Source organism: Nicotiana tabacum, chromosome 5, assembly GCF_000715075.1.
Source record: "Nicotiana tabacum cultivar K326 chromosome 5, ASM71507v2, whole genome shotgun sequence".
Taxonomy (NCBI): domain Eukaryota; kingdom Viridiplantae; phylum Streptophyta; class Magnoliopsida; order Solanales; family Solanaceae; genus Nicotiana; species Nicotiana tabacum.
In genome coordinates this window covers 152,071,478-152,087,609 of record NC_134084.1, presented here as the reverse complement: position 1 = coordinate 152,087,609, position 16,132 = coordinate 152,071,478, and the positions used below count along the sequence as shown (strand labels likewise).

Sequence of the window (16,132 nt, the reverse complement as noted above, 5' to 3'; positions counted from 1 at the left end):
GTTAAATCATCTCAATCGACATTACTCGCACCTTTTAAATTCTCTTCCAAATATAAAATATAAAATAATAAAGGGAAGGAGGTCACGTTTCACGACATTGGTTGGGAAAAAGCACTAAGATTATCAACTCCTAAAAATCTAAAAAGTGCTTAAATTTAAATTTTTACCTGAGGCGGACAAAGGGATAAAATTCTATTAGCTTAATAGCATGTTCGGCAAACGGCAAAAATCAGCTTATTTTGAGAAGTATTTTTTCTTAAAAATATTTTTTTCGAAAGTACTTTTGGTGAGGAGCAATTTGTATTTGATTAATTAATTTGAAAAGCACTTTTTAGCAACAATTAATATTTGACCAAGCTTTTAAAGCTGATTCTAAGTGTATTTTTCTCAAAAATATTTTTGAAGAGAAGCTATTTTTTTCTGTTTTTCCAAATCTGCTTCTGCTTCTACTCAAAAAACACTTTTTCTCTTCTAAAAGCTTGGCCAAACACTTCAATTTTGAAGAGAAAAAAAAGTATTTTTGGCTTTGGAAAAGCTTGGTCAAACAGACTATAAAATTTCTTTTTTGGAACGTAATTTGCAGCTTTCAACTTTCTAAGTTTATTTATTTAACTTTTTATTATGAAGATGATCTATCTCTTAATACATATTCAATAATGTCATTTTAATACATATTCAATAATTGAGACTTTTAACTCTTAAGTATGAATTTCTATTCTATCTTGTACTGATTATACTTTTTTTTCATCACTTTTTACGAGCCTACCTCACGTTCAAAAGTTTTAAGAAAAAAAAGAAAAAAAATGATATCCAAGACCGGCGTTTTGGTGGTATTAGGTACACTGTGGTGAAATGGGGGCATTTGTATCTATACCGCTTTTTGTATCACGCTTTAACTTGTGTCTGCTTTGTAAAAAATTGCAAGCGTACTTGCTTTTTCGCATAACTTCAGCATACGGGACTGAAGTAGCAAAGACAATCACACAAAACTTCAGCATTCTAGTAGCCGACCTGAAGTTCAGCTCTAGAACTGAAGTTTTTGTTTTGTAACTGGCGAACTTCAGCTCTAGAGCTGAAGTTTTTGTTTTGTAACTGGCGAACTTCAGCTCTAGAGCTGAAGTTTTTAATAACTGTCGAAATTCAGCTCTATAACTGTCGAAAAGCTGAAGTTTTTGTTTGTAACTGGCGAACTTCAGCTCTAGAGCTGAAGTTTTTAAAATCCTTGAGTATGTACTGCTGAAGTTTCTATTTTGGGGGGAGGAACCCGTACCTTCTGGCTTCTGCAGGGATATATACATGACCAGTACTGCAAAAAAATCATTGATTAACTAACCTTCATCCACATGATCTTTCTGCATGCGAGAGTTTGAGATCTGATGACTTTAAATAGCATTAAGTAGTACTATGTTAGCTGTTGGGGATATTTTAGCTCCATAAATGTCAAGAAGATTAGATTCTTTTGAGCTGCAACACTTTAAATTGAGATTTTGGTAACACAATTGACTTTTCTTTTGACAAACATTAAAGAAGCAAATTGAAAATAAAGATTTTGAATCACCTCGGTCTATAAAATTTTCATTTCACAAAAAGGTTTTCTTACGTTACAATTATTTTAATTATGTATAGTAAGATGGCTTCCGAGGAATTGAATGAAGCCACAGAAGGAGAGATATTGTTACATCAATATTAAGTTCAGTAGAGATATGGAGATCACTGGGAGAAGGAGGAGGAGAAAGGGGGCTGAAATCTTTTAAAAAGTGGGTACAAGTTAAAAGTTTTTTTAAAAATGGGTATAGATTAACCCCGTGCAATTTTTACGTTGAAATGCATAACAGGTAAAAATAGCACGAGCTAGCCAGTTTTTGGACTGGTCATTCAAAAATAGTCAGCGTTTGCAAAGTCATTGAAAAATAGTCATTATTTTGCTGCAATACGGAAAGTTCCAGTATAATATACTGGAGATCGATGCACATGTGTATGAACTTCCAGCATATTATGCTGGAACTCCAACACGCGAAAAGTTCCAGTATAATATACTGGAGATTGGAGCACCGTTACTCCAATCTCCAGTATATTATATTGGACCGGTATATTATACTGGAACTCCAGTATATTATACTGGAGTATTTTTCCAAATTTTGAACAGTGTTTTCATTCAAATTTATCTTTACATAAAAAATGACTAAATTTTGACCTGTGGCTATTTTTGAATTTCTCTCGGTAACAGTCGAACCAAAACATTTTTTTATGAATACAATAATTTTTTCACTCTAGATTCTCTTTTCCTTTTCTTCATTTTTTATTTTTATTTTAGCTCAAAGCTATGACAAGTTGACCATTTGCAAGTGATGTTGGAATGCTACATAGCTATCCATACAGTTGCAATACCTACGCATAATTCCTATTCCTATCCTCTATTAATAAATTATTCCTTCGGTCCATATTAAATGACTTTTTAATCTTTAGCATATTTCTTAAGAAAATATGAATTTGTAAGGAAAAAAATATATTTATTAAATTATTTTTAATTAACTATTATCTTGAAACATTAAGATATGTAAATAAGGACAAATTTTTAAAAAATAAAATTAATTCCTTCTTGATTATGTAAAAAAAACTTATTTTGAACCAAAATAAAAAGGCAAAAAAGTCATTTATCATGGATCGGAAGGAATAATAATTAGCAATAAATAAATAAATACTCCCTCTGATCCACTTTAAAAGGTTTTTGGTTGTTTTTACACATATTTAAAAATTCACCTTTTAGTATTAATTAACAATGTAATTAATCATATTAACATTAATTTGTTCAATAAAAATAGAACAAATACTTCTTAGGTCCTTTATTCCAAGGGTAACTTTGAAAGAAAAATTAATTCTTTCTTGATATTTGAAAATATCAATGAGAACTTGGTCTGCCCCTCACTTATTAATGAGATGATTTTTCTAGTTACAAATTACAAGACTTAATCCCTTTTTCTTGATATATTAAATTTTTTACTAAATGAAATTCTTAAAATCTCTTAGAAGCCACACGATTCAAACATGCTTCAAAGTTTCAATTAATATTTTAACTTTACGGTAATGGAACATTATCTATGTTATTATTTACACGTAATTATATTAGTTTATTATGATTAACTATTATTATATAAAAAGTATATTAATTAACTATGATTAAACGATTAAAAGTGAATATAAAGAAAGTTAGAAACTTAGAACCAGAATATTTTTTGTACATTACACGTGGACTACCCCGAGGATGCCTATTGGAGGAGCCACCTCATAAGGTTCTACTCGTCATTGGTCTCCAAAAGGCAATAAAAGCCGCCATACCTCATCATCTTCTTAACCATTTATTAAGGACAAAACAATATTCATAAGTAACGAATATCCTATTATTTTTATTTTCTTTTTTCTTCCTTTATTTTCAGGTTGTACAAATCTATTCCTCAGCCCACAAAAATAACAAAGTTAAAGTATCTAATTCTTGTTGTAAAGTTGAATGTCTTAGAACTTTTTTAAAATACTTGAAAGAAAAATTATATAATTAGAAAGTAGAAGTGTTACTAATTACAAACTATGAATAATTAAAAATTATTAGACTTTTAAAAATAAATATAATATAATATTCCATCAAATGCAATTTATGTGACAATATCTTCTTAGTCAGTTAAAAAAAACAATGATAACTTTTTAAATTCTGAACTAATATAATTTAAACTTTCATCTTACCATTAATACAAAAAATTATACATAATAATAAATTTAACCCAAATAACCCGTACACCTAATCTTTTAAACTAAAAATAGTCAGCATATATATATATATATATATATATATATATATATATATATATAACTGTGCATAATGGATATATACCAACTAAAAAGAGTAAATGTTGGATATGAGTAACAATCCCTTATGACTACATTTATTTCCTTAGACTTTACCACATTACTTAAAACAAAAAGATAACACGCAATGGGTAATAGAGTACATATTTTTCCAATAATAATCATAAAAAAGTTGAGAAGAAAAAGTCCAAATCTTTGATTAGGACATTAATAAAGTAGCTATTTAGATCTACTCAACGACTAGAATCAGTCGGCCCTTTCTTGTACAAACCAAAAAACTTTCTGGAAATTAACGAAAAAAAGAAAGAGAATAAAAATTCCAGAACTCAGCGAAGAGAATATGAAGCTATCAACCTGATAATTCGTGTCGGGACTCGAATAAACATTTCCTTTCTTCAACACAGTTTACACGTTTCATTCTGAACTTTTCCACTCTTTTTTGTTTTCTTCTTTTCCATTTTCTCCACTCTATCAATAAATTCTCTACCTAGGTCAATAAAGGTGATTCTTTTTTTCCTTAGATCACCAAATACATGATTTGGGTGTTCTCAATTTGCTGTAAAGATCTAATTTTGACAGTTTCTAGGTGTTAATTTTGACTTTTGTTCATCTGGGTCATTGTTATTTTCGTCCAAGATGAAGAAAAAGCTAGGGTTTTTAGTGTGTGTTTGGTGTCTTGTAATTGGGTGTAGTTATGGTAGATTTGTGGTTGAAAAGAATAGCTTGAGAGTAACTTCACCAGACTCAATCAAAGATGTGTATGAGTGTGCAATTGGGAATTTTGGGGTCCCACAATATGGAGGAACATTGGTTGGTAATGTTGTGTACCCTAAAGCTAATCAAAAGTCTTGTAAGAGCTTTGAAAGTGCTGATATTTCATTTAAATCTAAGGCTGGTAGCATGCCTGTCTTTGTTCTTGTTGATCGTGGAGGTAAAAGTTTCTGACTTTTCTGCCCCTTCTAATTGGAAATTTTTACTTTAATATTTTTGGTACTGATTCACTTGTCAGAAATTATTTTTCTGATTATTGTTGGGTGCATTTTTCTTAAGCCGAGAGTCTTTCGGAACCAGCCTCTCTATGGGTGCATTTTATATATTTAGGCGCTTAGGATTATATAGATTATCTTGATTTTGTTTTTCTTGATAACTTATGTAATCTGATTTCAGGCTTGTTTATGTCAATCAACTTTGCCTCAGGGGGCTATATGCATCTTTTGTATCCATTTTACTGTAGGGATCTTTACACAAATAGCTGGCCAGATTCAATGTTTACTTTTTTCTAGCCAACCGATTATACACATGTTACACATGAATTATACATGTATTATATATTTGCCGGCTATTTTTAGTTTAAACAGTTGGGTGGACAGCTATTTAAGTTAATTCTTCAGGCCCTTGTCGTTTCCATGCTGAACTGTCGTTTGAGGCAATTAGGGATTCTCTAGTTTAGATTTCCTTAATATTGGATTTTCTAGCCTGTTAATATACCTCAATAAGTTTTTGCTCTCTGTTATCAATCTTCAAATATTTCAAGAATGCAGTAACGGCATTCTTATAAAGCCAAACCAATCAAAGAGAACTAGAAAAGAAAAAGAAGCTTTTTTTCTACATCGGTGATACCTTTTGAAGTTGGGCGCTGTTTTGTAGTCTTTCTAATAAGCATGCACTTGTATTTGGCTCTTCCGGTGAACATGAGGAATTTTTTCTATGTTTGCGTTTTGTATTTAGCTGGATTTTCTTATTAATCTATGTTGTATATGTTCAACGTTCCAACCTGAATGAATTCTCCACCTCCATTATCAAGCATTTAAGATTGGATAATTAGTGGTGGATGACCAACGTAGAGCTTGTTAAACTATGTACGCATCTAATATGTGTCTCCTTTACCTTTTTTGGTCTGTGTATACTGCTGCTCGGCAGACTGCTATTTCACACTAAAGGCTTGGAATGCTCAAAAGGCTGGAGCTGCTGCTATTCTTGTTGCCGATGATCGCAGTGAACCTTTGATTACCATGGACACTCCCGAGGAAGAGGACGCGCAGGCGAATTATCTGCAAAATATAACTATTCCTTCAGCTCTAATTAGTCAATCTCTTGGGGATAGCATTAAGAAGCAACTGTCTAAAGGGGAGATGGTTAACATAAACCTTGATTGGCGAGAGGCGCTTCCACATCCCGATGAAAGAGTTGAGTACGAGTTTTGGACAAACAGTAACGATGAGTGTGGCCCTAAGTGTGAGAGCCAGAGAGAGTTTGTCAAAAACTTCAAAGGCGCCGCCCAGATACTCGAGCAGAAGGGATATACGCAGTTCACTCCCCATTACATAACGTGGTATTGTCCTGAGGCATTTATTTTGAGCAAGCAATGCAAGTCTCAGTGCATCAACCATGGAAGATACTGTGCTCCGGATCCTGAGCAAGACTTCAGCAAAGGTTATGATGGAAAGGATGTTGTTTTGCAAAATTTGCGCCAAGCTTGCTTTTACAAGGTTGCCAATGAAAGTGGCAAGCCCTGGTTGTGGTGGGACTATGTTACTGACTTTGCAATCCGGTGTCCAATGAAAGAGAAGAAGTACACGAAAGAGTGTGCAGATCAAGTAGTCAAATCACTTGGTAAGTTGGAGTTCCTTCTCTTTAGTGTTTCTGCTGTTGAATGTTCAGCTCATACACATTATTGCCAGTATAGATGTACATTTAACGTTAATAGTTCAATTTACCAACTGCAATTTGTGTTGCTCTTTCTTTTGTAATGTAATGGTGATGGTTAGTTACTGCTGTTACTATATTTTGGTAGTATTTCTATCTTCATATCCTTTTCCATGAGCAGTGAGAACTTTGTTGTAGGCATAACTTTCTGATGCTAATTTTGTTGCACTAATTAGCCGGAGTGAGATAAAGCTGAATACTAGGCTCGCCTGCTCGGTTATCATCTTGTTTGAGCTGAAATCAACATACACCTAGTTGAAACTATCTCTCCCTTTGGTTGAAGATGCAAAATTAAGCTTAACACCGATTGATACTTTAAGAGAAAATCAATTTTTGCTAAACAATATATTTGTTACTTGATTAATATTGCTCTCACTGGCTCCGAGTTACAGAGTTTTGTTGGTATAACTTCAAATGTATATGATATACATACAAATTACAATATATGATTTCCTCAGTTTTCTACAGGATTAAGAGGAAATTTTCTGTAGAAAACAAAAGAGGATATTTTTGTAACTGAACATATTCTCTCTCCTCTGTGATGCTATGATGTTGATGAATAATTTTCTTGCTTGCTGATAAAAAAAACTTCGTCTAAGCCTCAAGCACTTAGTTACTATTAGTATTCTATTACGCAAAAGTCCTCTTCAGAATCCCCATTTTAGTCTTGGTTTTGATGGTACACTTAATATTCTGAAGATAACAATAGCCTGAGTATTAGCTCAAGAATATTCTGACTTCCTGATAGCACAGGATTATTTGTCAAAAATGTCAGTCCACCTTTTTTTTTTGAAAGCTGAAAGGATTATGCCTTGTATTGTTTTATAATTTGTGTTTTCAGTTAATATGGTTCTGCGCTAATTAATTTCCTTCTTCTTTGTAAATTTGAGATTTTGTCTAACTGTTAACCCCCCCCCCCCCCTCCCCCCTGCAATAGGCTTTGATGTAAAACAGATAGATAAATGCGTTGGAGATCATGAAGCAGATGTTGACAACCCTGTTCTAAAGGCTGAACAAGAAGCGCAGGTATGTGTCGGGGAAAAAAACAAATGATAGGAAAGCTCTATTTTTAACCTCCTCGACCGTATTGTTTCTGATGGATTTTTTTGAATTGAATTTTTACTTTGGCGTTACTACTTTCAGATTGGCAAGGACTCCCGTGGAGATGTGACTATCTTGCCAACTCTTGTGATTAACAACAGACAGTACAGAGGTATGACTCATAGAATATAAGTGAGAAGGTGTATCTTGTCTAAATAAAAGAGATTTTCATTTTTTAGTGTTATCATCTTTATAGGCAAGCTGGACAAGGGAGCAGTTCTCAAGGCTATTTGTTCCGGTTTTGAGGAGACAACAGAGCCTGCAATTTGTTTAACCGATGGTCATTTCCTTTTAATCCTCTCTTTTTGCTTTGAAGACATTATAATTGCACCAATAGTCGTGCTTGCATACTTTTTTATGCATTTAATCATTTTTATAAATTGTGGAATCACACTTGTTCTTTTTTTAAAAAAGAAATTTCAAAAGTCGAGTCATTTTTCTGCATTTCCACCTCCAAAAGCACACGACTGATTCTTGCAGATCTGGCCCTAGCTTATCCGACATATTCCAACTAATAATTTTGCTGATACACAAAACTTAGCTATTATTGCTTGGTAAACAATTACTTTGGTCGATATAGCCTTCACGACGAGCTGGTACATAATCTCTATGGTCTCCAGTAAGGTGGTATTCACAAGTTGTTTTACACTTCTCAGACATACAAACAAATGAGTGCTTAGAGTCAAATGGTGGGTGCTGGCAGGACAAGGCTGCTAACATTACTGCATGCCGGGTATTCAGTCATTTTTCAGTTGATATGATAGAATAATTTTGCATCTTTCCATCTAATTTAGTGCTAGCTAATTTCCTATGCCGTGAATTTAACTTATGCTGCAGGATACTTTCCGTGGGAAAGTATGTGAATGCCCAATGGTTCAGGGAGTAAAATTTGTTGGTGATGGTTATACTCAATGTGAAGGTATATAAGAATCTATGTTCAAAATCTTGGTCATATAAATACACTGCTCAGACGCATGAGCATTGTCCTCAGAGGCTTAATCTTTTGCGCTTTTGGTTTGACAGCATCTGGAGCATTACGCTGTGGAATAAATAATGGAGGTTGTTGGAAGGGAACCAAGGACGGCAGGACATTTTCTGCTTGCATAGTAAGAGGCTGCATTCAAGCATAATTACCTACCTCTTGAACTTTACTCTTCGGCATTCCCCTTCTTTTATGAGGGTTGCTTACCCCCTTCCTATCTTCTGGTTTTACTGAAGCAGCGGATTGGAATATGAAATGTTCTTGTTTCTTAATTTTATTAGAGAATTGATGCTAGAAAAATAATTTTTCATCTTTGAATTGCCCCCTTCTTTTTTGGCTCTTACAGGTTCTAACTTTACTGGTTTTACATGAGTTATTCTTTAGACGAGTTTCCTTGTGTCTCAATTTCATTCTGTGAACCGGGAAACTAAACGTTTTTCCTTATCTTGTTAGGATGACCACACAAAGGGTTGTAAATGTCCACCAGGATTCAAAGGAGATGGAGTGAATAGTTGTGAAGGTACAGAGAATCTATTATTCATTATATATCTTTTTTTTGAAATTTGCTGCTGTTAGCACCTGTAAGAGCCAAAAAAGAAGGGGGCAATTCAAAGATGAAAAATTATTTTTCTAGCATCAATTCTCTAATAAAATTAAGAAACAAGAACATTTCATATTCCAATCCGCTGCTAGAACCGTCATCTAATTTTCCATCCTAGAAAAACATTATCCTGTATATGCCCATAGAGATGTAAAGGTAGGAATAGTCTTGCTTTTTATTTAGTACTCCTCTGTAGCATCTTATGTGACACGCTTTCCTTTTTCGTCTGTCTCGAAAAAAATGACACCCATCTCTTTTTTTGAAATTGTTAGAAGTTTTATATTCTCATTTTACCCTTAAGGACATGACTTGTTGGGACCACGTGATATAAACATTCATTCTTGATTGGGATAGAGAAAATTAAAAGATTTGGAACTCTCACCATTACTCAATTAAAAGGATAATTTGATAATCTGCATATATTTGTTTACATGTTAAAAGGCTTCTTTAATTTTCTTAAGCTCTATGCCCAATCAAACGGTTTACATAAAATGGGACAGAGGGAGTACCGATATGGCTAATATTTTGATGAGATCCGAGTTTTTATCTTTTTGCTCTTTTGCAGATATTGATGAATGCAAAGAAAGGCTAGCATGTCAGTGCCCAGAGTGCAAATGCAAGAATACATGGGGTGGTTATGACTGCAGTTGCAACAGCAATTTGTTGTACATGCACGAACATGACACGTGTATAAGTGAGTTTGAAGTTTTTATATTGATGGAAATATGTTTTTAACGATGGATGAAGCTAGTTAAATGTTTTATAATATGATGGTTGTGATGCTAAATTAGCTTCTTTATCTGTAACAGAATTTCACGAACAGCTTTGAGCTACTGTGGTTTCAAAATCCGATATAGTTTGATCTCTTAACTTTTTTTGAAAAAAGATGCAGGCAAGGATGTTAAAACAGAATTTAGCTGGGGCCTTGTTTGGGTTATCATCTTGGGTTTGGCAGCTGCAGGAGTTGGAGCATATGCTGTGTACAAGTATAGGATCCGGGTATGTCATGTTAATTTGTTCTTAATTCATCATTTTTGGTCAACAATGACCTTTGGGTTTGGGATACAGAACAGTGTCAAAAGTTGGAAATCTAGTGCTAACCCAGAGTTAGTTTACCGGAGTGTACATGTATCCACCTATAATGCTCTCTTTGAATAATTGTCCACCTTGAGAGTTTCTGAGAAGAAATCTAAGGAACAGGATTCCACCAGATAAAACCAAGATTAACTTCTTTTGGAGCCCAATATGACAAACAACTTAGAAATGTCGTGACATATTTATTTCACACTGGAAAAGTCATTACATGTTCATTCGGGTCTTACTCTGTGCGCTGCAACAGCCATATCCGTGGCATGTTCATCAGTTGTTGATCAAGTGTTCTTTTTCCCTTTTTTCTGCCTCCCCTGGAATTTTAATCATCAAATCAGTTTATGCAGAAATATGTGGCCATTGCCTTAAGTGCAGTTTTATCTGTGTTCTAGGCTTCTGGTTCATGTTATGTTCTTTCCAAGTGTATGTAACCAGAAAACCTATTCATATGCAGAGATACATGGATTCAGAGATCCGCGCCATCATGGCGCAGTATATGCCTTTGGATAATCAAGGAGAGGTGCCTAATCATGTTTCCCACGGAAATGTCTGATAATAGTCGTCACTGAAGAATGATTGCGCGGGTAGAGTGTAACATCAAGTGATGTCGCGATCAGCTCTTTTTTTCAGTTGGCATGCGGTTCTTTTGTGCTTGTGTCATTCTACTGCAACTCTCACTGTTGGTGAGGTCCTATTTATGTATATGTTCCATCCTAACAATACACATAAACTCCCAATTATGATAGGGGAAATTTTCTGTAGTGGGGTATGCACAATGGTCTTTCACTTTGGACACAAGCTTAATGAAGGGTGAAATTTTTTAGGAACAAAATTTATGCCACTTTAGAGGGAAAATGACGACTTTCCCTGATAATTTGCCGCTTTAACGGGGGATTAGGTTTACATGTTATGCGGTGAATAATAATGAAGGGGTTATTGTTTGGTGAGTAAAAATGCAGAAATTATTATGTGATGATTAATAATGAAATGATATGCAGGGATTATTTACTTTAAGGCCGTTCTTGTTTTTAAATAGTAATTCTCATATTTCTGATATATGTATTCTTGATTTATATTCTATCTCGCATAAAATAAGACATCAATTTTCACATAACTTAATACCGTATTGAAACGTTGCAATAGTTAATGGAGATCACTTTTTTCCTATGTGCTACAACAACAATAAACTTGGTGAAATTTCACAAGTCTGGGGAGAGTATTGTGTACGTTAGGGGTGTCAATGGATATTCAAAAGGAATTTTTATATTCCTATGCCATATAGAAAATTAATGTTTAAGGTTTGATATAATTACACTTAGTATATCTAATTACCAATTATATACCATTAGTGGTTTTTAAGGGTATTAATTACACTCATAATTTAATGGTACTGTATATTCCTTCTAATACCACTTCCCCCACGTTTCTCTCTCCACTTCCCACACCTTCACCCACGTTCTCTTTCCACACCCACGATTTCTGTATCAAAATCCCATTATTTCTTCCATAGTCAAGGCTTTGAATTCAAATTTGGGTTTTCAAAAGACATTGTTTGTTTGGATTGGATGTTATTGCAAAGAATTGAGAATTCTCTCTACGTCTCTCTCTATCTCGTAATCCCAAATTTCAATAATATAAGAGGAAAGGAAAAGAGAGCAGCAATTCCACCATTGACAGCCATTAAAAAGCTTTGAAGCTTTGAATTCTAATTTGAGTTTTCAAAAATCATTATTTGTTTGGATTAGGTCTTGTTGTAAATAATTGGGAATATGGTTTGGAGTTTATATCTCAATTTTGAGGGGTTTTGGTGAAGATTAGACTTGATTTTGGCTGAATTTCAGATTGAAACTCGAAGAAGAGGACGACATGACATACATTATATTGCAGAAATTGTAGATAAATTGTAGAAAAATTGTAGACTGTTGTTTATTTATTTTTGAGCTTTGTGTTTTTGTGTTAAAAGTTTTGATGGGAGCTTGTTATTCCACTTCGTCTGTTTTGGAGCTAACTTGTGCAGAGGAGAAGATGTTTTTTAAGTTATATATATTGCTATACCTTTAAATTCAAGAAAGTATAGTTGTATTGTATTTAAAGAGGCGTGAATTTGTAGAATAAGTTGAATATGAGGAATGAGTCAAATAAGACTCACAATGGCTTATTTTCTACATTTAATCTACAACAAAACTACATATCATTTGAAAAATTAATATGAAAATACAGAATTTCAATGTTTCTACAAATTATCTACAAAATTTCTTAGGAAGATCTATCCATTCATCATGTTTTTTTGGATTCCATATTTAGCATAACAGTTTCGTAAGGAATAACAAGAACATATAGGAGAATCATAGAAATTGTAGCATAATCGGGATTTTCGACATAATACAAATAATCTATAATTTATCGACAAAATATCTACAAACTGGGTACATTGAATTTTAATATCCCAATTCCCATTCAGTTATAGTATAATTGGGATTTTTGACATAACTGCGTTTTCGCAGAAGATTTGTAGAAGTTTTAGTAGTTTTTTATTTGTGAAAAAAGAAAATAAAGCATCTACAATCAGAATACAAATAATCTACAATTTATCTATAAAATATCTACAAACTGGGTATATATTTGGACTCGACATGATTCCCCTGAAATGTATGTTTCACATTTTTGATATATATTTTTGTCCAAAACAGTACTAAATCATCCACTTAAATACAATTTTTATACAATGTTGTTCAAATTTTATACAATAGGTAAATGAATAAAAGAAAAATAAATAAACAACAGTCTACAATTTTTCTACAATTTATCTACAAATTTTTTATAATTAACTCCTCAAAATTGAGATATAAACTCCAAACCATATTCCCAATTATTTTCAACAACACCCAATACAAACAAATAATGATTTTTGAAAATTCAAATTTGAATTCAAAGCTTTTTAATAGATGTCAATGGTGGAATTGCTGCTCTCTTCTGCAAAAAACGCAATTATGAATGTGCTTGATTATGTCGAAATACGCAAATCTTCTGCAAATTCGCATAAAACAGAGTGTATACAAATCTTCGGTGTTATTCGACATAATTGCGTTGTTCGACAAATTCACATAAAACAGAGTGTATCACGCAGATTCACATACAGAGTGTATCGCAAAAACAGAGTATGGAAAATTTGAAACGAAGCCGACGATAATTATGAATGTGCGTGATTTGTGTTGTGGAAGATCTGAAAGAATATTTAATTCCTCAGTTTTAGCGCGCCAAAATAAGGAATCCTACAACTACAATGATTCCTTATTTAATGCATTGTCTATATTTTGTAGAAATACTATTAGCATGAAGGGTAATATGCAAACTATGAACATATTTGGTAATATAGTTTTCTATATGGTATAGGAACGAAAATTTCCCTATTCAAAAACCGACTAAACCGATCGAACCGTATTGTACCGAATTGATTTTTAAATTTCTTTTAATAAAGCCGAAGGTTTTTATATAAATCTATAACCGTACCGATAACTAGGGTAGGTTTTTAATTTTATGAAAATAAACCGAAAAATACCGAACTGTACCGAATAAATTTGTATATGAATATATATATATATATATATATATATATATATATATATATATATATATATATATATATATATATTAAGTTTAAAAATAGTAAAGTGCTAAATTTTTCCTTGGCCTTGGAATCGTAAAAACAGTTATAAGCTGACAAGTAATTAAAAATCAAAATCCTAATCCCAAATCTATTATGGTACTCCTATTGAAATTAAATTATTTTCAGTATATTCACTAGCAAGACACAAGATATTCTAGTGATTATGAGTAGTAAACTATAATATACTGAACATATTTCCTTTCGTATGATTTAGATTTTTTTTTTTTTTTTTGAATATTTGATCTTCCAGTGAAACTACAATATATACATGAATACATGATTTTTTGAATTGCAATGTATACATGATTTTTTTTTGAATATTTAATCTTCCATAGACTTTATTCTTGAGTCCCAGCTTGGTTAATATCTTTTCACACGTGTGATTATATTTTTTTGTTTTTGCTTAGTTTCTTTTATGCTATTGTAGAATAGTTGATAGATCTAACTCTAGCCATCTTTCACGTTTTCTTAATTCATTATCCTTTGAACAGTAAAAATGTCTAGAGAATTTTGTTAAGTCCTATAAAAGTACGTCTGTTATTACATTCTACTTCTACTAGTGAGTTTTACATGACAACAACAACAACAACAACAACAACAACAACAACAATAACGACCCAGTATAATCCCACAAGTGGGGTCTGGGGAGGGTAATATGTACGCAGACCTTACCCCTACCCCGAAGGGTAGAGAGGTTGTTTCCAGGAGACCCTCGGCTCAAAAAGCAACAGGAGCCGATATATTAGTACCATAAAAATGCATAATAAAATAACAGCAGTATAAGAGATATGAAATATGAAATACAGAATACGAAATACGAAATAGATGGCTGTAACAACGGTGAGTTTTACATGACTTTTAATAAAATACCGAAAATTAACTGAACCGTACCTATACCGAAGAGAAATCGACATGACTGGGACGGTTTTGAAAAGTCTAACTTTGGTTATACATAATAGAATAATCGAAAAATTGGTGTGGTGTAAATTTTATAAAATAACCGACCAAACCATTGACACCCCTAGTGTACTCAGGCATTACCCTTACCTTATGAAGGTAGAAAAGCTGTTTCTGAAAGATCCTCCGCTCCTTATATGGTGATTTTTATTTTTTATTTTTTATGCTGGAAGTAATTATACTAATACAATCAACTAAAAAATATTTAAAAGTAAACATTCTGTCCGCAAAATAAACTATATTATAGAGCTCAACTTCAAGGTTATTTAGATCAAGCACCATGACTGCTTGTCTGCTTGGTAAAACATTAAAGCTGATCAAGGAGTCAAAACAAAGAAATGTGGCATTTCTATATTGGAGTTTTAATTTTTTTTTTCCCAGTTACACTCAATTTCGATGAAGAGATTGCAAAAAAGTTTATATTATGGTAGTCAATGGCTAGACAAACTCTGAATGGGTAATACAAAACCTGCTCATAAGCTGAAAAACACATTATTTTCGCGATGAAAAGTTGGGATAATCCTACTAATAATTGGTATTTAGACTCCTATGCCACACCATTGATCAAGATTGAATTCCAAAATATAATGTCTTTTTTCGTTCAAATAGCTTTATTGTACTGATTGATTGCTATTGTGCTGTATTAATACAAGCGATTTACAGCTCCAGGCAATGAAATAAATTTTCATCTACCACTTAATATATTAGTGAAGACCATTTTAACAACTTCCTTATCCTATGGTTCATCAATATTTCAAGAGTAGCCATGTCAAACGTGTGATATTAGTATTAAAAAGTACTGGGTATTTTATACAATTTTTTTATAAAAAAATATATTAAAGAATTAGCAACATAACGTTTCTTCACGTCTATATATCATGTTATACACAGCACATCAGGTCTTTAAAGATGTGCTTTCTCTAATCTAGAATACAAGGATGATTCGGTATTACACTTCAATGAAAGTTTACTTATAACGAAGATAATTCAGAATTAACTCAGTTCCGTTATAAACTACCAATAGATACTAGATAACACGTGTAGCAAATATTGTCAAAAATTTTCAATGTTGAAAAACATTTAAATAAGTCAATGCCAATGAATTTGGTGCTCATCTGTCCATCAACAAAAGTAATTATCTAATCTAATTAAAGTTTTACACGAGTTATTA

General features: G+C 32.7%; 1 protein-coding gene across 2 annotated transcripts; it reads left to right on the top strand.

The window, feature by feature from the left end:
• Positions 1-4,092: 4,092 nt before the first annotated feature.
• On the top strand, positions 4,093-11,351 carry LOC107801763 (vacuolar-sorting receptor 1). Of its 2 annotated transcripts, none has more exons than XM_016625151.2 (12): positions 4,093-4,789; positions 5,779-6,471; positions 7,502-7,590; positions 7,708-7,777; positions 7,862-7,945; positions 8,322-8,398; positions 8,503-8,584; positions 8,689-8,771; positions 9,101-9,167; positions 9,814-9,942; positions 10,135-10,247; positions 10,792-11,351. In XM_016625151.2, the coding sequence occupies exons 1-12, from the start codon at positions 4,495-4,497 to the stop codon at positions 10,888-10,890; spliced, it is 1,881 nt and encodes a 626-aa protein (XP_016480637.1). In that variant the 5' UTR covers positions 4,093-4,494; the 3' UTR covers positions 10,891-11,351. The 2 variants fall into 2 exon arrangements, with proteins under 2 accessions (XP_016480637.1, XP_016480638.1); XM_016625152.2 differs by having other exon boundaries at positions 4,100-4,789; positions 10,141-10,247.
• Positions 11,352-16,132: the final 4,781 nt, after the last annotated feature.